The sequence below is a fragment of the Alexandromys fortis genome, unplaced genomic scaffold (genome assembly GCF_014885135.2).
Source record: "Alexandromys fortis isolate MF-2015 unplaced genomic scaffold, M_Fortis_MF-2015_v1.1 scaffold_8_1_9099942, whole genome shotgun sequence".
Classification (NCBI taxonomy): Eukaryota; Metazoa; Chordata; class Mammalia; order Rodentia; family Cricetidae; genus Alexandromys; species Alexandromys fortis.
This window is the reverse complement of record NW_026067898.1, coordinates 6871785-6894410: the sequence shown is the minus strand read 5'-3', so window position 1 is coordinate 6894410 and position 22626 is coordinate 6871785. Positions and strand designations below refer to the sequence as shown.

The 22626-nt window shown below is 44.5% G+C and overlaps 1 protein-coding gene across 2 annotated transcripts; it reads left to right on the top strand.

Annotated features, from left to right (window-relative positions):
• The first annotated feature begins 220 nt into the window (after positions 1 to 220).
• On the top strand, positions 221 to 17115 carry Rbm45 (RNA binding motif protein 45). 2 transcript variants are annotated; one of them, XM_050120856.1, is made up of 10 exons: positions 221 to 625; positions 3147 to 3269; positions 4733 to 4859; positions 6826 to 6948; positions 7836 to 8018; positions 9300 to 9429; positions 9592 to 9676; positions 9867 to 10027; positions 11665 to 11863; positions 14571 to 17115. In XM_050120856.1, the coding sequence occupies exons 1-9, from the start codon at positions 326 to 328 to the stop codon at positions 11855 to 11857; spliced, it is 1425 nt and encodes a 474-aa protein (XP_049976813.1). In that variant the 5' UTR covers positions 221 to 325; the 3' UTR covers positions 11858 to 11863; positions 14571 to 17115. The 2 variants fall into 2 exon arrangements, with proteins under 2 accessions (XP_049976813.1, XP_049976809.1); XM_050120852.1 differs by having other exon boundaries at positions 223 to 625; positions 9864 to 10027.
• Positions 17116 to 22626: the final 5511 nt, after the last annotated feature.

The window sequence follows — 22626 nt, the reverse complement described above, 5'->3', positions numbered from 1 at the left end:
TAATCTTTTCGTAACGACACCATTTTTGGCTTAGAAGAAAGCAGACGCCAGCTTTGGAAAGGCTTAAGCATCTGGTAGGTGGTGTCTTCTTGGCTACAAGGCAGCTCGGTTTGCACAGGGACTGAGATTTGGGGCTGTTCAGAGTCCACCGTGACGCCAGGGGGCGCTGCAGAAGGTTCCCGGAAGCCGGACTTGCTCACCGGGGACGGCACCTGCTTCTGGGCTCCGCGCTCTTCCGGAAGCGGAGGTGTGCACCGGCCGCGGCGGGCTGGTGGGCGAGCGGGCGGACCGAGCTGGCCAGGCTCCCTCTCCTACGTGGGGCACCATGGACGACGCCAGCAGCTCCGCGGGCAGCGGAGGCTTCCGCCCCGGCGTGGACAGCCTGGACGAGCCGCCCAACAGCCGCATCTTCCTAGTGATCAGCAAGTACACTCCCGAGTCGGTGCTGCGGGAGCGCTTCTCTCCCTTCGGAGACATCCAGGACATCTGGGTGGTGCGCGACAAACACACCAAGGAGTCCAAGGGCGTCGCCTTCATCAAGTTCGCCCGCAGCTCACAGGCCTGCCGGGCTATGGAGGAGATGCACGGGCAGTGCCTTGGCCCCTACAAAACCAAACCCATCAAGGTGCGGCACTGGGGTTAGGGTGTGTGAGGTGGAGGTGCTCGGGTTGGGGTGTCTGGGATAAGGGCACTCGGGTTGCGGTGCCTGGGGTCGGGGTGCCCGGGGTTGGGGGGTGTCAGCGGAAGCGACGGTTACAAAGTACAGGGGATATAACAGTACCAGCCTAAAGCCACAAGGTTTATCAAAGTAAAATTATGTTGTGATAAGCTAGAAAACGATACAGAGGTTGGGGAGTCCTGACTTTGGTTTTACAAGAATACCGTGTATGTGTGTTCATGGACTGTGGGTTGGGGTCTCTCCTGCTGCTGCTGCTGCACCAGGATGCGGTGTTATCAGCTAGGGAAGGGATGAAACTGAGAACAAGGCGCGCCCTAGGTGATTCACGTGCTGTGCGGACACATTCCTTTATCAGAGAGTAAACAGACACTTCAGACTCTAAAATTTAGAAATTTGTGAGCTGATGGCACCTCTGATCTTCTTTTACCTTCGGTCCCTTTTTTTCCTCCAGTATATGCATTTTCTTGCTTCCCTGTATCTTCCTTTGGATATTCATTATTGATGTATCAACTAGATTGACTCAAAGGGGCATTTCTACTCATACCCCAGTAGTGCTTGGCCTAGGATGGGAATTATTGAAGAAACAACTAAAAATAGACTACCTAGGGACATGCCTCTGACACCATTTTTCTCTTTCTTTTCTTTTCTTTTCTTTTCTTTTCTTTTCTTTTCTTTTCTTTTCTTTTCTTTTCTTTTCTTTCTTTCCTGTAGTTTTAGAGCCTGTCCTGGAACTAGCTCTTGTAGACTAGGCTGGCCTCAAACTCACAGAGATCTGCCTGTCTCTGCCTCCCAAGTGCTGGGATTAAAGGCGTGCGCCGCCGCCACCACCACCCGGCTTCTGACTCCATTTTCTAAGCAGAGTCCTTTGCCTCTCTAACAAGCTGTCCTCTGAGCAAGAGTGACAACTCTTGTGTCCCTGGGTCCAGTGCTCGCTCTCTTCCGCCGAAGTATACAGTGACATGTTTTTGTTTTTTATTCAGTATCCCTTTTGAGATTCTGCCTCCTGCCGCCTTCACTGTCCGTGGCTTTCACATACTTCAGTGATATGCTACCCTCCTTAAAGGAAACACACACTCGTATGCATGCATAAAGCCTCATGAGTCCTTGTGTATAAGGGGATCTGTGTCATTTCAAATTATAAAAAGTGGCATTACCTTAAGAATGTTATGGTTATGGCTGCACAAACAAGTCTATAGCCTTAGTCATAGATTTTAACATTCCTATGGAAATAGAAAAAAAAAACAAAGACAAATTGATAAACAAATATTGTACTACAAAGCAAATTAGATTCAGATTCACTTCCCTGATAATGTTTTAGTAAGATTGAACTGCCAATAGAAAAGAAGAACCTCTGGTGAATTTTCCATCTGCATGTGGAAAGCTTTTGGAGATTCACAGAGACAGATCAGTCTGACGATGCTGCCTGTGTCTAAAAATGTAGTGTTGGAAAGCAGGTAGAGTGTCTAGACTTAACCCCAACTCTATGAATAATTACATTAAATTTAAACAAACCAAGCATCTCAGGGAGAAGATCACCACCGGGCATAGTGGCACATGCCTGTACTCCCTGCACTCAGGAAGCTCAGGCAAGCAGTTCTTAGGTGCAATGCCAGCATAGGCTCCACGGGAAGACCAGGTGCCACCCAGAAGAAGATGCCATAAAACAAAAATGAACCAAACACAACTAAGTGATGTTTACAAGAGAAAATGCTTTGAAGATACCGTGCTGTAGAAATTTTTAAGAAGCTCATATCAGTGAAGATAGATATCTGTATGTAGAATATTAATTGATAATCTCATAAAGATGAACATATAGCAATCCCGTGTGCTTATGCAGCCAATAACAGAGCTTCAAAATACATTCAACATATTGGGGTGGGAGAGGGGCTCTGAAAATCAGATCCATGGCTTCATAAATGCTAGGCAAGCACTCTACCACTGAGCTACACCCTCAGTCTGGAGCGTCTTTGACAGGACTAGGAGAAAGAGGAACATATAATCTGATTTATGTACAGTCAGCCTCTGATCAAACAGGTAGACCATGAAAGAAAGATATGCCAGCACTGTGTCCAACCACAAAGTCTGCATCCGTTCAAACAGTGACCTGCTCTTGGTAGTCAGAAATGCAAATGAATGCACTTGGAAGGCAGAGACCTGCGGATCTCTGAGCTTAAGGCCAGCCTGGCCTACATGCAGGGTTTAATCACAGCCAGTGTTACATAGGGAGACACTGTCTCAAAACAAGACAAAAGGGAAAAAGTGCAAAAACCAAAATGTGTTTGGAAAGAGCGGTGTAAAGATTGGTATTGTAGTTTTTTAAATCACTGTAATAAAGCTTTTTTTGAAAAAAAATTATAAGATCCTATCACATTGCATTTCTGAGTTGAATACTTGTATTATAAAGTAAGTGTGCTTAAGGAATAGGGAAACAGTTATCCTTTTCCTGAAGGCTCTGTGTGTTTCTTAGGTTTTCATTGCTCAGTCCCGATCGTCAGGAAGTCACAGAGATGTGGAAGATGAAGAACTCACAAGAATCTTTGTTATGATACCAAAGTCCTATACAGAAGAAGACCTGCGGGAAAAATTTAAGGTCCTTGTGTGTTCTTATCATAACTCTGTTTTCAACACTGTACAGCCACAAACATCTGGACAATAACGGTGACCATCCCCTCTGCCCAGACTTCATCCTACAGCATAGGCTGAGAAAATGAAGTGCGAGGCCAGAGAGTTTTCATTAAAACCACACAGCTACTAGTCAGTGGCGCCAAGATTTAAACCCGCTCTGCCCCCAGAGCCTGCGCTCAGACTTTACAGTTCCGAGCACTTCTTGGTCCTCACCTCTCTTGCCTCTCTGCAGAGTGAGTCGCAAGCCTGAGTCAGGCCCCAGTCAGGCCCCAGTCAGGCCCCAGTGCGGGGGCTGTGTTGGCTAATGCCTATCATGGCCCGTGCTGTGTTGACATGGTGCTCGTTCAGAGGGAGGTTATTCCTTCAAGTGGTTTTGTCCTAAAATTTGGCTTCTACACAGGTCATATTTAAGGGAAGCCATTACGGCTCTAAGCTACTGCTCAGAGGAAATGATTTTTGAAGATAATTTTAAATCTTTGTGCCTTTGTATGCAATGGCTACATGTAGGCTTTCCCAGAAGTTACTCAACGGTGTTTTAAGTTGTTTTGTTGTTGTGGTGGTGGTGGTGGTGGTATTTTCTTCTGTTTAACCTTTTAGCACTAAGTTGAGGGTAGGTTACAAGCAAGAAAAAAAGCTAGCAGGAAAAGATGTTTTCTATGTGTCTTTTGCCCTCCTGTTGAGAGTTAACCTTCAAGAATAACAGATTCCAAATATTTATATTCCATACTTCATCCATAGTAAGAAAATGTTTACCTCTTTTTTTCTAAGAGGGAAGAAAAACATTTACAAGAGAATTCTGTAAAATTCATACTAAATGACATGCCATAAGTTTATAATCCCATGTGTCTTCAACTGTAAACATTAGTGTGTTTCTCACATGGGACTAATCATCTGAGGGAACCATCATGTTTGACTTTGAACTGCCCCTCAGAAGAGCATCCAGACGTTGGTGATACTATTAGAGACACCTAAACAGTTTCAGCTAGCGTTGCTGCGTATTTGGTCTTTCCCATGCGCTTAGGCATTTAACACAAATGAGTCCATTTAACCTTTAGCAATCCATTGCGGTCAGTGCTGCAGAAGACACTGGCAAAAAGAAGGTGAGTCACCTGCCTACTTACTAAGTTGCTCAGTTAGGATTTGAATCTCCGAATCCCAGTTCCAAAGCCCTCATAGTCCTCTACTGAGCAAGACGGTGTGGATAAGTTCTTTCTCGCCCGTCTCCGTTTCTCTGTGGTATAGGCAAGGTATGTGGGTTTTGTGGGCTCGGCGTCACTGTCTGCGAAATCCACAGTGCAGAATGTCGGTGTAGCCTTGAAGGATTGCTTTGCTTATACATGAGACACGAGTAGGTAAAAATTTAAATTTGAAGTGTCTTTTCTGTCACTAGTTGTGAGCGTCCTGAGGTCATTTCTTCTCCTCTCGCAGGTGTACGGCGATATTGAGTACTGCAGCATCATCAAGAATAAAGTCACGGGGGAGAGCAAAGGGCTGGGCTACGTGCGCTATCTGAAGCCATCCCAAGCCGCCCAGGCAATAGAAAACTGTGATAAAAGTAAGAATGATTTTTTTTAAAAGCTTTATTTTATGTGTGCGGTTGTGCCCGAAATACACATCTGTGTTCCACATGGATGCAGTGCCTGCAGAGGCCAGAGGAAGAGATCGTAACCCCTGGAACTGGAGTCCCGGGTGGTTGTGAGCCACTGTGTGTGTTGGGAACAGAACCCAGGTCCTCTGTAAGAGCAAATGTGTTCCTAACCACTGTGCCAGCATCGTTCCAGCTCCAGATCTGTTTGTTTGTTTGTTCTTTAACCTTGCTAAAAGGCCTTTAAAAAAAGAATTCTCAATATTATAAGTAAGGGAGTCTTTGACTAGATTTTTGCTAAAGTTAAATAAGTAGTGAGTATTTCCATGTGATTCAAGGAGGGAAAGGTTTGGACTTAGGAATCAGCCATGCGCAGAAGCTATCCTGGTGGCAGAGCCGTCAGGATGTAAGCACAGGGCATATTCGGGCTTGTTATTTGCATAGGCTTGGGGCTTTAAAAAATTAGTTTGTAATTTAAAGTACTAAAAATTGATTGACCCTTTTTGGTTTTAAAAACATTTTTCCTTGTTGTTTTCTTAAGGTAGATCTTGCTATATAGCCCAACCTGACCTTGAACTTGTCTTCCTGCAGCCTCAGCCTCCTGGGTGCTGGCTTTATAGGCATATACCATGTGCCCAGCAAATCTTATTCTTTGTATTTGTTCCTATTCAGCTAAACCCTAACCAGGATTTAATACACTAACAAACATACAAGTTAAGATTGGGTTGGTGAGATTCGTTATCACAGATAATTATCTGGAAGCTATAGTGATAAATTATTGCACACTTTGACATTATACATAAAGTTGACTTTGAGAAATGAGAGGTTTGATAAATTACTGAACTTTAGACCGTTATAAAAATCAGTATCTCCAGGAAGGAGTTGCTGTTGATCTGTAGAATTCTTAGGTGCTTCTAAAGTCCACAGCACAGTTTTCTTCTTAATCGGCTCCCTATGGTGTGCTCCTCAGCATGCCGAGAGGAAGATAGGAATGAGGTGACTGGTAGCCCCGGATGGAAACCTGTGTGTCTGTATTGGCTAAAACCTAGAAAATAAATAATAGAAGAACACTTTTAAAGGCTGAAACAAGAGGTATGTCTTGTTTTCCATCACCTCCCATCCCTCAGGCAGCCGTAACTCCTCCAGAAGCTCCTCCAGCCAGTCTATCATGCTCGCGCCGTTTGAGCAACGTGAATGCCATGACCCCTTGACATACACCCATGTTTGCATAGCATGGATAAGCATTTTGTTTTAGAGGTTTTGTAGGGGGCTTAGGGAGGGTGTGGGGTGTCATGAACCTAGCTCACCAGTTGGCTAGCCTGATCTTCTGCCTCTACCTCCCTGATGCTGGAATTATAGGCATGCCTGGACTCCCCTGGCTTTCGTGTGGGTGTTGGCAGTCTGCATTCAGTGACTTGTCTCTCCCTCTTCCACTGTTTGAAGCTAATTCTTGGACCCCTAAGTAAGAACTGTCAGTCTAGAACAAGGGGACCAGTTACACAACTGTCGTGATTAAAGATGTAACAGGCAGAGAAGTTAACGTGCAGAGTACCATACTAAGCGCATATAAAGGAGGCAGGTTGGTATAAGGTTAAATGTGAAGATGCCCAGTGAGGTTTTAGTTCTAAGAAACTGCAAGTGGATGATGGCCATCTTTTTTTTTGGGGGGGGGGTACAGCATTGCTGACCTTTCTCGTCTGTGTTGATGACCTTTACTGGGGGGGGGGGTGCGGAGGGTTCTCGGCTTGTTTTTGTTTGTGGTTTTCTCATTTACTTTTTGTTCTTTACCATGAAATGAAGAAGTTGGGCTGATGGAGGTGGCCACCATGTAGATTCTGTTTTGTATAGTTGTATTTCTAAAACTAGGTCAGATCCTTAAGTCCAAATATGTTAAATTTGCTATGAAGCTTGAAAATTCATGGCTTCTCACTTTCAGGTTTCAGGGCGCTCTTGGCTGAACCTAAGAATAAAGTATCCGAGTCCTCGGAGCAAGATTATTACGGTAGCATTAGGCAGGAGGCTTTGGGCCATGAACCGAGAGTAAACCTGCTTCCCTTTGGTGAGTGGACCGCCGTTACCTCTGCGTTAGCAGCGTTGAGTTGAGTGTGTGATCTAATTTCATTCTCAGATCGTTCTTTCGTCAGCAACCTGAAAATCTTACCAAGTGAGTGAAAATCTTAGATGTAGTTTGTCTTGTTCTTCCTGAGAAGTTGTCAGAACTTCTAATATCCTTAATACTTCACCCTTATTTTGTTTAACTTATGTCCAATATAGATTTCTCTGGCTAGCTACACATTATCTACATACTAACCTGTGTCACTACTACGTGTGTGTGTGTGTGTGTGTGTGTGAATTCTGCCTTTGTGCAGCCAACCAAAAGTGCAAATATGTTGCACAGGTATGTGCAGTATGCTGTCTAAAGTTTGGCTTACAGAAGGGAGACTGGCAAGAGTAGAAGCTAGAAGAGGCTGCTGGGAAGTGGTGAAAGCAAGGTCCCTGGTTGTCGCTGGCAAAACTTTTCAGATAAAATTCTTGCCATATTTCACAGTTTTGTATACTCAACTCCATCCTGTGGTATTTAACTAGACATTCCTGTAGTTGTTCTGTGTTGAAGTTTAGTAGAGAAGTGGGTGAAGTTGTCTGTTCTCTGGTCACATGTTCTTTATGATTGTAGAATAAGTATTACAATGCTACAAAGTAGGGACAATAGATATGATTAGAATGCATTGCATACATATATGAAATTCTCAAAGGCTAAAGTTAAAAGTGTGTTTTAAAAAAGAATACCACAAAATACAGTGTCTTTGTTTGGCACAGTACACTTGAAATAGCCGTGTGCAAAATGGCTACATGAATTTTTAGTGTATACAAATGTAACGATTTACGTGTGTGTATAGTTGGAGAACAACAGTGTATACAAATGTAACGATTTACGTGTGTGTGTAGTTGGAGAACAACAGTCCGAGTTTTCAAGCTTTGGCAAGAGTGACAGAGGCCAGGAAGCTGTGTCCAAGCGCCTGTCAGTTGTGTCGCGCGTCCCCTTCACAGAGGAGCAGCTCTTCAGCATTTTTGACATAGTCCCAGGCCTGGAGTATTGTGAGGTTCAGCGAGATCCGTACTCAAATTACGGTAAGATGATGGTTTTGCTGTTGTTAAGTTTACTGTTTTTTTTTTTCTGTTGTTGTTGTTTTTATCTATGACACATTTTTCTACTGTTTATGTTCCAAGAAGTTTATATTTTATTTTTTTCTAGTTAATTTTTGTTCTTTTGTTAAACATACATATGTTTACTGTACAGTAATTATTTTCACAAAGATGGTTTTCTTTAGGTATACCATGTACTTTAATCTCATTACTACCCATTACCCTCTCCAGATCCTTTTTTTCTACTTTATAGTTAAATCCAAGGATACCTTTGTAAATAAATTCCCGAGAATGTATCTTCTTTATAAAAGTCATTCGCTGTAAAAATATTTTAACTCACAAAATAAAGGACTCTCTATCCCACTGTTGAACAACAGTGCCCAGTCTAGGTCTGTTTTTACCCTTTGGATTGATGCTAGCAAAGTTAAAAAATGCTTAAGGTTTCCTCCCCAGGCACCCTCCAAGTCTCCTTTTCTTAAACTCTCTTGCGTCCTAAGGGCTATGCATCTCTGTACATCTCAGATTTGCTGCAGAATAAGATGTATCAGATTCAGACACCACCTTCCTCTGATGTCTCAGCCAGCTAAGTGTACAGTGTAACTAACGGGAAACTCCTCATTTCAATGAATTAAGGATTTCCGCTTTTTGCCAGATGGTGGTGGCGCACGCCTCTAATCCCACCAGCAGAGGCAGGTGGATCTCTAGTACAAGGCCGGCCTGGTCTACAAGAGCTAGTTCCAGGACAGGCTCTAAAACTACAGAGAAGCCCTGTCTCGAAAAACAAAAATTAAAACAATAACAAAAAAAAAGAGTTCTGGTTTTTATGTATATTGATATTCTATTAAAATTTTTAAGCTGGGCCTGGTGGTGAGTGCCTGTAGTCCCAGTCCTCACTGGGACACAGAGGCAGTGGGATTGTAAACTAAAGGCCCTGGCTTGGCTTACATATCGAGTTCCTGCTGAGAAACGGGGGGGGGGGGGGGGGTGTCTTAAAATTCAATTCATTGGATGAAATATATGCTGGGACCATATTTTCTTAAAGTACTATGTTTCTGTTTGACCAAAATTTGACTTACACTTTAATGCCTACAGATAATATTGCATGTGTGTTTAACAGAGCTTTGCCCTCTGTTCCCTTGGATTTCATCTTTATTAGTTGTGTGATCATCAGAGTTCTGTATTTTTCACCTTCAAGTCCATTGTAACTTGAGCCTTATGGATACCCGCCATCTTCTACCTTTTCCATCTCTGCTTTTTCTATTTCAGGTCATGGTGTGGTTCAGTATTTTAATGTAGCATCTGCTATTTATGCAAAATACAAATTGCACGGATTCCAGTACCCCCCTGGGAATCGGCTAGGGGTCTCCTTCCTGGATGACGGAAGTAACGCGGCAGAGTAAGTAGCATTCCGGGAATGTGCTAGTGTGGGTGGACAGGACAGTGGCTTGTTGACTAGGAACAAACAGTTAACCTCGGGTGAGGAGGTCACACCAAGCAAGTCACCCTTAAGATGGTCACTATTCCTAGTTTTCTGTAAATTGTTGGTTGTTCTTTCCAGTCTCATCAGAAAAATGGCCACCCAGATGGTGACGTCACAGCTCACGTCAATGGTGTGGAGTGACCCAAGTCAGCAGCAGTTTCTGGTGAGTGTGTGAGAATGTGACCTCTGTGATGCGGTCAGCAAATATGATATCTGTTTATTAACAAAGAAACCATTTTCAGAACTTATTGTAAAGACCTCATGGGGCTGTGACGTACATCTTAGCTCTGGGCCCCGAATCCCCAAAGAGCGATCTTATTTCTCTCCTCTCTGTGCCTGCTCTTCCGCAGCAGTTCGGAGGAAGTTCTGGGTCACAGGTGCCGCAAATCCAGACAGATGTTGCACTCCCGTCGTGCAAAAAGAAAGCCCCTCCCGAAACGCCCGTGAAAGAGAGACTTTTTATCGTGTTTAATCCTCATCCTTTGCCATTAGACGTGCTGGAGGATATATTCTGGTAAGATTCGCTTCTACAAAGCCACACGTCGGTAGGTAAAAACAAGTACATTCGATGCATTTAAGCAAGTAACCACTGTTCTCTTAATCCCACCACTGAGAAACTGTCTGTTCTGAGGTTTTAAAGACTCCTTAGTGGTCTTTTCAATTTACATCATTTCCTTTGCTGCACCCCCCTGGCTCAGCGGTTCTAATCCCAGCAACCACATGGTGGCTCACAACCATCTGTAATGGGATCTGGTGCCCTCTTGAGGAAGAGACCTGGTCGATCAGTTGTCCTCATCAGCTTAGACCATGAATGAAACCCAATAAGGAAGAGTTCAACAGAACCGCCATATATGGGCTGCCCATGTGTGCTTCAGCATTGCCAGGGCAGAAATTTCAAAAAAATTCACTCCTTTGTTGGGCACAGATCCTAACCTCTACCAGAATTTCCTGGTTCCCCCCACCCCCCCGTTTTGAAGACATAAGACACGCAGGATGGTCTTTAAGAACTGCGGTGTAGACTGGACAGATCCCTCGTCCCTTGGGAGAAGATGCTCGCATAGGCCTGTCTGCGCATTCCGTTTTCCCCGTGTTGTGATCCAGGCGGATGAACGTTTGCTAAAGATCTTGATTGGCTCCTGAGGATTATGTCGTGTAGAGCAAATCACTTGGTTATAGGGGATAATATGTAATAAGTGTAGAAAGGAAAGGGGAGGGGGAAATGCCAGTTTCTCTTATTTTAATATAACTATATCTACCCTACCCTTTTTTTTACCCTAGCGTTCTTTTTTTTAAAGATTCATTTATTCATTATATATACTGTGTTTTGCCTGCTTGTATGCCTACAGTCCAGAAGAGGGCACCATATCTCATTACAGATGGTTGTGGCTACCATGTGGTTGCTGGGAATTGAACTCAGGACCTTTGGAAGAGCAGGCAATGCTCTTAACCTCTGAGCCATCTCTCCAGCCCCCTAGCGTTTTTTTTAAAAAGACATTTTCCTTTTGCCTTCAAAGAATATTAGTGAGGTAAGCAGATAAGAGCATGTTCAAGATCCACACAGTATCAGGCATGTAGTGATAGTATGTCGACCGTCATGTAACTGATTAATTTAGCTTTAGGTTTGGTTTTGTTTTTGAGCCGCTTCTCTGTGCCAGGCAGCCCCTGGACTGGGGTGCTAATTGTGACGTAAGCAAACATTTTATTATTGTCCTGAAAGTTAAGTTCATGCTCACCTGGGAGGCAAAGTGGAACCCTTGAGGGCAGCCTTGGCGTAGCCTGAGGAAAGCAATAGAGTCGGAAAGGAGGGCAGCTGTGGGGTAACCTGAGTGGGGAGGGAGGGCAGCCATGGGGTAACCTGAGGAAAGCGTTAGAGTTGGAAAGGAGGGCAGCCATGGGGTAACCTGAGGAAAGCATTAGAGTTTGGAGGGAGGGCAGCCGTGCAGTAAACAGAGGCGGGAAGAGCATGTTGGAGTGAGGAAAAGATGAAGAGGCTGTTGGAGAGAAGGGAGCCCCCTGGCAGAGCTAAGAGAGTACCTGATGCAGCCGGGTGTTGGCCATAGGCGCTGGGGAAGGGTCAAGAACTTGCTGTATTTAAAACTTCCTGAGCACGTCCGTCTATTTCTGATGCTCGGGTCTTTTACTGTGTTTCAGCCGTTTCGGTAACCTGATCGAAGTTTACCTTGTGTCAGGAAAAAACGTGGGCTACGTCAAGTACGCAGATAGGATAAGTGCCAACGATGCAATCACAACCCTGCACGGGAAGATTCTGAACGGGGTCAGACTGAAAGTCATGCTGGCCGATTCCCCACGGGAGGAACCCAAAAAGAGGCAGAGAACTTACTGAGTCTTGGTAAGTCTTTCTTACCTGCTAGCCAAGGAGTTTAGCAGGAATAATGTCTGTAAGTACTTTACTTGTGATTTTCCTTTGGGGACTTTAGAAGCTAGTTAAAACCATGTTGGCTTAAACCCTATAAATAAAGCCAAGTTTTTTTTGTAATTTATTTATTTGTTTGTTTATTTGGGGGGGGGGGTGGTTCGAGACAAGGTTTCTCTGTAGCTTTGGAGCCTGTCCTAGAACTTGCTCTGTAGCTCAGGCTGGCCTCGGACATGCAGAGATCCTCCTGCTTCTGCCTCCCAAATGCTGGGATTATAGGTGTGCACCACTGCCTGGCCAATATATTAGTTAAATTTAAAAAAAAATAGTTTAAAGTCAGGGCTGGAAAGAGAGTTTGGCTGCTGAGGGTGCTTGCTGTTCTTCCAGGGGACTCACGTCAGGCTGCTGATAGCCACCTCTGTGTACCTAAAGGTCTAGGGCAATCCAGTGCCCTCTTCTGAACTCTGCACACATTCAGTCCTGCATACACACCCACAGACAGACACATAAATACTTAATAATAGATATGTCTTTAAAAAGTAATCTTCTGACTTCCTACTAACAAGAAACAGTATGGAATAATATATATATTTAGACCTTTTAAACCTAAATATTGGTGTCTTTCTGAACTCAAACTTACGTGCATCTATGTATTTCTAGAGAACTCTGACCAGTGCTAAACCCTTCTTTCTCACGAATACTGAACAACACAGGGATTCATTGTTGTATTGAGTCATTTTTAAAACTCAGTCTTTTCCTGTGGTGGGTTTTAGCTATGACTTTAGGGAGACGTCATCTTTAGATTGTTTTACTCTAATGAATTCTGAGTTTCCAGGACAATCTCTTTCCTGTTTCCTACACTCATCACCTCCCCGGCCCTGCTACGTGTCAGCTGTGTCCGGTTCGTTGCTGTCAGAATTAATCACTGTAGGCCTCACCACTGAGGACCCTGCTTTTGTAAAGCAAAGCAAGTTGTTAGTTCCTCCCTCATAGAAGTCATTTGGCAGTGAGAAATGCCCACCTTAAAAATGCTCTTGAATGTCTTATTTAATGACAAAATCTACACTCATTACTTCAAACACTTGCCAGTTTAGCTCTAAAAATATTAAGTTACCATTGAAAGAGAATTAGCAAGCAAATTTTGCTTACTAAAAAATATTAATTTAATTCTGTTTAAATAAACAGAAATAAAAATGTTCTGCAAAGATTACACTTACCCTATGTCTAAATGTTTCAGCATATCAGTGACAATGACTGTTTTTGTTCAGGATATCTTTGTCCTCTAAAGGGGCAATAATATTAACTTCCTAGTACAAGAAAATGCATGAAGTACTCTCATAGTTGAGCCTTTCTCAATGATAATTTACATTTTAAAGGGAATTGTTGGCCTATAATCTCAGCACTCGGGATACTGGAGCAGAAATGCTGGCTGAGGTTAGCGTGGGTGTGGGGGGAGAGCGTTAGAGAGTGTGAACGAGCTTGCAGCAGACTTGGACTAGATCCACCTCTAATACTTAAGTCTGTGTAGATCCCTTCACGTCAGAGGCCTGGTTTTCTGCTAGATCTGCCGTGAGGCCCGGAGACAGCAGCATCCCTGATAGACCAAAATAAAGGCTTTGTAAATGGGACTCAGACTCAGACACATGTGGCTTTAGCACAGCCTTTCAGATGTCCTCCCGTCCAGGGATGGTGCACAACTACCTCCCAGGCCCCTGGGACGCTGAGACCCAAGCTCTAAACTATGGCAGCTTCTTCACGCTGCTGTGCGCTCAACTGGCTTCCCAGTCAGAGGAACCGCACAGCTGTCGGCATGACTAGCCAGAACAGCAGGAATCTGGCCCTTTCTCATTATTGAATCAAGATACATTTTCAGGGCAGAGTCAAAAGAGGTCCTATAACTTGAAAATGGTAACGTGGTTAGGATAGACATAGCTACAATTTGGGTGTCTTCTGATGCACCATGGCATTGATTTTTGCTACCCACCCTCTGTTTACCTCGGCTATCACAGTGAAACTTTCTACCTTTTGGGTTGCATTAAGTAATTATACTGGCCAAGTTTGGTGGCCTGAACCTATAGTTGCCCTTCTTGGGAGACTGAGGCCGGAGAGTCAAGTAAATCAAGAGTGGACGGCCAGCCTGGAAGACATTGTGAGAGCCTGTCTGTCAGTGATGATCTCGTTTTCAGGTTCAGCACAGTAGTGTGGTAGACCCCGGCACTTTCCATGGCTGTAACAGGAAGAACTTCTTTGGTGTGGTTGGTACAAGGGCTCTTGAATGCTGGTTGCTTTTGTTTCCAGGAATACACCTGGGACTAAATGAGCCACACCTAAGAAATAAGAATCTGGTTAAGAGTTAATGTTGAATGTAGTTGAACTTTATTTGGAGATAAGTTTTGTGTTTATAATTTTTTTCTCTTTCTATTTGAGGCAAATAGAAATTTTAATATTTCACAGCATCTTGTTCTAAGTTAATTCACAGAACTTTCCCTCTAGAAATCCAGTCCCTGCGGGCTCCATCTTTCTGAGTAAGTTTGGTTTTGTTTACTTGGTGGCGTTTATGATTGAACGGCTCAGACTGGCTGTGTAGAAGCTAGCGAGTCCCCGACAGTTTGGGAACACTAACTACGAAAGCTATTCCCTTCCAGGTGATGATCTTCTTACCTGTATTGTGTTCTTTCTACAGAACAGAGACTAACTAATGACATAGTCCTCAGCTGACTGACTGAAACATGTGACTGGACGAACTCCCTGTGGACAGTTGACAGCTTTTTTTTCTTTTTTTCACATATCTGATAGTCTGCACACCATTGCTTCCTGGGATTTCTGACTTGTATTTCTGTCCGACCGTCCTGGTAAACTAATATAGCAATTGTTTCCTGGAAGAATATGTTGTTGTGAACAGCAGAAATAAACCTTTCATAGAGAAATATGTTGTCATCCATAGCAGAAATAAAGTTTGCTTTGCATAACTAAACCATGACTTATTTATGTGAAAGACGAGAGTGAAGAAATAGTAATAGGTGTTCAGAATTGAAATAAGCGGCCTGTTTCGTTGATTTTTGAGATACGTATCTTCACATTTTAATATCTTTGGGAGTAGAAACATGCCAGGTGGGTGAACCAGGCTGACTGGCGGTCTCTTCCCAGTGCGGCATAAGTAAAGGTGTTCGTTCCTTTCAGCCGCCTGCGTCTTAGAGTAGTGAAACAAGCTACACGCGCAATCCCGCCATCGATGCCACCGCCGCCACAGTGACACAGCGGAGACATTGTACTAGGAAGGGTGGAGTGCTATGGATTTGCTGCTAGGCCAAAACTTGTTGGTAATTTTGTCAGCATTTTGGGGATTATAAAGTGTCAATGATTTAAACATTTATAGGAATTGTTTTGGTTTTTTACATGGGGTTGTCATTTGTCATGTAATAATAGGCTGACGTAGAACCCCTGAGCCTCCTGTCTCTACCTGCCAGGGGTTAGGAATATAGGTCTAGGCTAGCACACCTGACTTAAATTTAAATAGTATCAGTGGCTTTGAGCAAATGAACTTTTTTTTATTTATAAATATAGAAACATAATGGCCAATCCAAAAATATGATATACAAGCAGTTATCACAACAGACTATGATAGAAGCTGGACTCCTTCTGAAATGAAAAATAGAAATTAGGAACCTATCAGGTGTGGCATATCATGTCTGAAATCCCAATGTTCTGGAGGCTGAGGCAGGAAGATTGCTGTGCATTTGAGGCCAGCCTAGCGGTGAGATCCTGTCAAACAAAGCAAAAATAAAATAAAATTGCAACTGGTCTTCCCAGACAAGCTGAGCCAGTGATTTTTCTGTGAGCCTGGAGCCATGCTTATTAAGAGGCAGAGCTCGCTGTGGGAAACGAAGACTTGAAGTAAAGAAAGCTGAGGATTTGTTACCAGCAGATTCATTCTTCCCAGACTTACTTCCTGTACACAGCTCACTTTTCCGGTTGAAATTATTTACAGGCTGTCTGGCTCTAACACTACAGTTATGATTGAATTCCCTTTCAAAAATGCTCCAGTCCAGGTGTTTATACTGGGCAAAAATAGCACATTTTTAGACAAAGGAAACACCCTCTGCCTCACACTTTTGGCTTATCCTCATAGTTAGAGATAAAATTCAACATCTTCCAGTTTTTTTTTTTTAAATTTCTGTGTACCACCACGTCTTTTTCTCTTTTTTTTAAGATTTATTTATTTATTATGTATACAGTATTCTCACTGCATGTATGCCTGCAGGCCAGAAGAGGGCACCAGACCCCATTACAAATGGTTGTGAGTCACCATGCGGTCTCTGGGAATTGAACTCAGGACCTTTGGAAGATCAGGCAGTGCTCTTAACCACTGAGCCATCTCTCCAGCCCCCATCTTCCAGTTTTTAATCCGCTGTCTCGCCGGCCCACACAGAGGCTGGTCCTTTTTCGTAGCTGCCGTATGTAAGCCTTCCTGCTGTCCAGCTTTTCCAGTGTGCTCACTGAGCCTGCTTCCTCAGTCTGCACAGGCGCTGCGATGGCTTGAGCAGAAATGGCTCCCGTAGGGTCACGGAGTTGAGCACACAATGACATTGTTTGGAAGATTTTGGAACTCTTTTGGAAAGTCATAGTCGTTAGTGGCAGAGTTTAACAGGTTGTTCCAGGAGGAGCTTGGAAGGTAAAGCAGAGAGAAGTTGAGTAACTTTAACCCCAGCACTTGGGGAGGCAGAGGCAGAGGCAGGTGGATCTCTATAGAGTTCGAGACCAGTCTGGTCTAGTGAGTTCCAGGCCAGCCAAGGCTACATAGTGAGACCCTATCCCAAAGACTGGAGTAAAATATAAGAATGCCAATATAATGCAGACAGTAGAGACTAGCTCCTGAGGACTAGGTAGCAGCTGGCCTGCAGGCTAGTCATGTGATGTTCTGGAAAAGAAACTGACTGCATCCCACCTGTGTTTGAGAATTTGCATGAAGCTGAATTTAAAAGCAATGGGCTAATTTTAGTAATGGGAATTTCAAGCCCTCCCGACATGGACTTGTGTGAAATAGTTCTTGCTGGTCACTCTTCTGAAAATCTGCAGTGAAGCAACAAGTGGGAGAGGAAACATCTTACGATTGCAGCCAGGACTTGTGCTAAGACTGTAGCTGTTAAAGGAACTGGAGCCCTTAAAGAGAAGCCCCTGACTGTACCGTGTACTGTCACAGGCAAGATCCCACCCAGCTAAGGCTCCGATTCTGGGGTGTGTGTGTGGGGGTGGGTGGGTGGGTGGTAGGGGTAGGGGGCAGGGGTGGTGTGTATGTGTGCATATGCGCTAGTGGGAGGGGTAGGAGTGGTGTGTGTATGTGTTTGTGTGTATGGTAGGGGTGAGGGGTGTGTGTGGTAGGGGTGGGGTGTGTGTGGTAGGGGTGGGGGGCAGGGGTGGTGTGTATGTGTGCATATGCGCTAGTGGGAGGGGGTAGTGGTGATGTGTGTGTTTGTGTGTGTGGTAGGGGTGAGGGGTGTGTGTGGTAGGGGTGGGGTGTGTGTGTGTGTGGTAGGGGTGACATTAAAGGTTTCACTGCTCACAGAAAACAATAAATAGGGAGTGTTTTCACCCTCTCAGAAAGGCTGCTACCACTGTGTCCGGAATAAGTGAGGGTTCACCCCAAGCGCTCAGCCAAACTTGGCAGGTGTGGGTTTCCGGAGACAAGAAAGAAGCAAGGGCCATGGATTCTTCCTCGGCATTCTCAGCCGCCGAGACTAGGCACTGTGCACACAGGCCTGGAAGTTAACGTTACTCTAGGTCATATACCCACCTCTGCAGACTTGGAGCTGGGACCTCAGATGAGAGAGAAGATAGATGGGCCTTTGTCTTTCCGGGTCTGGGTTACCTCACTTGATACATTTACCTGCAAGTTTCTTGATTCCATCTTTCTTTACTGCTGAATGATATTCCACAGTGCCTACGTCACACATTTTCATTATCCCTTTGTTAGTTGAAGGACATTTAGGCTGCTTCAGCTTCCAAGCTATTATGAATAGAGCAGCAGTGAGCATGGCTAAGCAAGTGTCTGGAATAGGATGCCGAGTTCTTGGGGCGCATGCCAAGGAGCGGGATCACTGGGTCGTAAGGGGGATGGGGTTTTAGCTTTTGGAGAAGTCACACTGATTGCCAGAGTGGCTGCACCAGTTGGCAATGTGGTGGATAGAGATTTCTCAACAAGTTCCCTAAGTGGTTTTTCAGTTTGCAACATTCAATTCTAAACAGTTTCTATATGTTGATCTTTGGTTTAGATTGCTAAAGAACACTAAGAAGTTATGTTTTCTTACATGAAATTTTTTTGAAAATTGAGGATCTCCTTTTCCTCAGTTTAGTGTCAGTAAATATGAATTGCAATAAGAAACTGGTATGTATAAAAATAAGAAGTCGTATGTAGTGGTATAGCCTCACTCAGGCAGGATTTCTTACATATGTGGTTGTTAAGTTCTATTAAAAACTTTAGCAGGTTCACCCCATCTCAGCATCAGAAAAAGAAACTTAGAGTTATTTTTACACGATTTTAGAAAAGAGGGGGAAAGATAACATTCCTCGTTTGATAACAAGTTCCATTGTCGTGTCTGGAAGTCTAATAAGTGGATTGTATCATTTCCTTTTCTAGAAGGAGTAACTCAGGAGCACACGGACCCCGGGAACTAAAGGTATGGTGTGGCTAGAGAGTCCGACAGAAGTTGGGGGGGAATGTGAAGCTGAGGTTTTTCTCCCTGCCGGGCCCCCACTGTGAGCTCAGCAGAGGTGATTGACGGCCACATTTGCTCCTGAGGATGAGAAACGAACATGCATGCGTGCTTTGAAAACGCACAGTCCCTGCCAGTCCCTCTGAGCGGCTGCCCCAGAAAAGGGAATTCTGAGGTCACCCAGTAGGAACCGAAGGCTGCATGTCGAGGTCTCTGTGACCTAGCAGAGATGCAGGTTGACCAGGGCCACAACAGAGCAGCGTTTGTAAAAACTGCCCACCTGACCATACCGCTGCAGGCTCGGGAGAAGGAAGACTTGCGGGGTTATTTTAAGAACATGATTGTGTTTGAGATATGAAACTCTGTGACAAGGTAAGTACGGCTGCCCACAAAAACTGGGGAAATACTGAGCACAGACAATGGAAGTGCCTATTCACAGACACCCCGCAGAGTTGGTGTTCTGTGAATTCTCTTGTAAGCAGTGTGCAGCTAACAGATTTTCTCATGTAGACCCTGCACATCGGGCATAGCCTCCAGCAGCTAGGTCAGATTGTTAGGGTGTTTGTTCTCTTGTGTTTATTTTTTTAATGCTGTAAAAAAAAAATTAAAGTTGTATACTTCAGTCATTTACCAACTTATTCCAAGGTGTGATTTATCAAAATATAACCTTCTTTTTTTAACCTTTTATCTTAAAAATAAATCCTACTGTGTTCAGCTGTGGCACTAGAAAGTAGCATTCCCGTTCTTACTGTGGGTCAGAAAGGCTTCCTTCTTTACCATGCTAGTAAACGGCTCACTAAAGAATAGAGTGCTGTGTGGCATTTGGGGGACGGTGGAAGAAAAACAAGTCACGATCTCTAGCTGATAGGATCGACGTCGGGAAGAGTCTAAGGTAGTGCAGCGTGCACTGGGTGGTTGACCTGCGTTGGCAAGTAACATGGTTCCACCAGCATGTCAGAAAGAGCTGGAAGCAGCCTCCGTTCTCATTACGAATGCCCTCTGAGGGTTCCCCCACCTCAGGTACCGTCTCGGCTGGAGTCTCCCTTGGAAATCCTGCTGTGTCACTTCTATCGTAATTCTGGGCTTCCAGGCAATAAAGGTTCCGTGTGAGATGTTTGATGTAATCGGGTTACTCACCCAACCAGGGCTTCCCCTGTAGTAAACTCCAAAGAAGACTCCCACAGTAAAGGGTCACAGTTGCTGCCCTGCCATGCCCCTGCCATCCTGAGAGACATGTGGTGTGCCCACCGCAGTGCCTGGCCTCTGCCCAACAGCTCAGCCTTTTAGAGCTTGCTGATGTTGGAATCTTCCGGTGACCCCAAGAGCAGGTTTCATGGACAGTACCACACCCCTTCTTGGTCCTGTTTTCCCATCTCTTACAAATAGATGATAATTAGCAATGTAGACACAAGCACTGCCATCCTGTGCTCCTCCCAGTGGGCTCCCAGGAAACACTCAGTACAAACAAAACCAAGTTCCTGTCAAGCAGAGAAAGTTGGTGATAGTGGAAACCAGAAGGAATCTCTGCTGCGTCGGGCGGTAAAGTGACTCAGTCAGATGTACATGTCAGCAGCTCGTCACTGAAACACGTCACTGCTGTGTGACGGTGCGTGTGTGAGAAGGCCATGCTAGTCCTTTGGGATACCTGTTGAGAATTCCAGGACAGAAAGAGCAAAGCCCCAGCTATAGAGCCAAATCCACCAAGAACGGAGGCTATGAAGTCTTTTTCAGGGGCTGGCTTCTGCATCTGTGCTTAAACGCTCGTCTGGGATATGAGGCCCTAAATCAACCCCTAGGATTTCAAAAATAAGTTACAGCAATAAAAAAGTTGCTTTTCAGAGGCTGGAGGAATAGCTCAGCCGTTAAGAGCACTGTCTGCTCTTCCAAAGGTCCTGAGTTCAATTCCCAGCAATCACATGGTGATTCACAACCATCTGTAATGAGGTCTGGTGCCCTCTTCTTGCCTGCAGGCATATATGCAGACAGAACACTGGAAATAAATATTTTAAAAAATCTTTAAAAGATTGCTTTTCAGAATGATATGAAGTGCGGGTGAGCCTCAAAGGAAGAAGGGGGTGGGTGCTACCCTTCGGAGCTATCTTTATCAGTGGAGCTATCTTTATCAGTAGACTGCTTAATAACCTTCCATCGAAGGGATTCTAACCCTAATCACCAGGAAAAATAAGCTCTAAAACACCCTCAGGCCCTTGGTGCTTCCGTGTATCCAGCCACTAGGGGAGGATAGTGAATTTGTAATCCATGCACCCGAGGCGAGTTTGAGGCCAGGCTGAGCTGCATCCGCAAAAACAACAGAAAACCCCCTCCACTGGTTTCAGTGAGAGGAACAGTACGGCGAGGAAGCTGATTGTAGATTGATTTCTTGATTAATAGATACTCCCACCGAAGATAAGAAATTGCCAGAAGTCTGAGGTAGAGTCACTCTGTACAGACCAGACTGTCCTTCGACTTAGGTCCTCCATCCCAGTCCACCCACTGTTGGTGCTGCTACCACGCATGCCCTCTTACCACTTTTAGGAGAATTCCTGGTGATCGAAGGCCAAAGCTGGGCCTTGTGGCTCATGCCTCTAATCACAGCGCCCGGGACAGAGGCAGTACTCACAGACCAGTATGTGGTCTCCATAGTGAGTTCCGAGCCAGCCAGAGCTGTATAGCAAGACCCCATACTCCACATATGCGCTATTCTAGAAGAGGAAAAGTGGCAAGAGGGAACTCACAGCCCCGTTACAAAGATTGAAAGAGGGCGGTGGACAAGAGCTGTGGGGTAGGCAGGCAGGACGGCTCCACCGATAGAAAGAGACCTGAGTTCGATTTCACAGTGGGTGAGAGAGCTAATTCCAGAAGGTACTCTGTATTCCTTACACATGTCGGGACACAAGTCACACACAGACGGCAGAATTTAATGTTTTTAATTTTAAAAGAACTGAAAAATCTTGAGAGTTTATTCTCTGCAAAGTGACAAGTTGGCCTGCTGTTTAAGCAGCTGAAGACCCCCGACTCCTGCGTCAGAGACTAAGGGGCTAATCTCCCCAGTGCCCATCAGCAGCACGGCTTCATGTTTTTGCACGGGGTTCTCTTCTCCTCTCTTAGGGTGAGGAAAGGAAGGCCAGATACAGGCTATGCATGTTGCAAACTTGTATCAGAGCCAAGGAAAATGGGTTGAGGGCCCGAAATCTTTATAAAATTTCTCCATAAGGCTGTAACTTGACTTGTCCCTGTTGCTCTGAAAGAATAGATTATCTTTACTATGTTGAACAACCGATCTATCTGACTTTTGCTCCAGAGGGAGCCACTGTCTTTGAGGCTTTTCACCGTCTAACATGTTTGGAAAGAACTGTGCTTTAGTTTGCCCACACCAATTCTCTTCTCACAGTTGTAGGGACTTGTGTGACCTACCACTGGAGACTAGAGGATGGGTCTCCACTTCGCTTGTCTTGCCAACAAAGCACAGTTCGCTGTGGATGGTACCACCTTTGGGTAGGTGTCCTGGGTTGTATAAAAAAGCAGGATGAGTGAGCCGTGAAGAAGAAGCCAGAAAGCAGCCGTCCTCCATGGCTCCTGCCTCTGCTCCTGCTCGCGTTCCTGCACTGACATCCCTCAATGATCAGGATGTGTGGGCCACATAAACCCTCCCCTCCCTATGGTCAGCATCTTATCACAGCAATAGAATGCTCAGACAAGGACTGCTGTTGGATGCAATTTTTGACCCTGGCTTTCCTGTCTTATTGAATACAACCATACCCACTATGTTTTTAATTTTACTTTATTATCTATTATAGCCATTAGTTTGGGTCAGGGGGATACCTTTGAGCCAGGAACTTAACACTGTGACTCAAAGTCAAATCATGTATGGAAGATGCCTTTTATTTCCTGTCATCTTTTAAATAAAAATTTTTATATCTCTGGGTATTAAAAATGTGCCCTAAATTTAATGTATTACACGAAATTGGTTTTTTTGAAAGGACAATAAAAATATTTCTGTTTAATGCATTTTAATAGGACTTAAATACA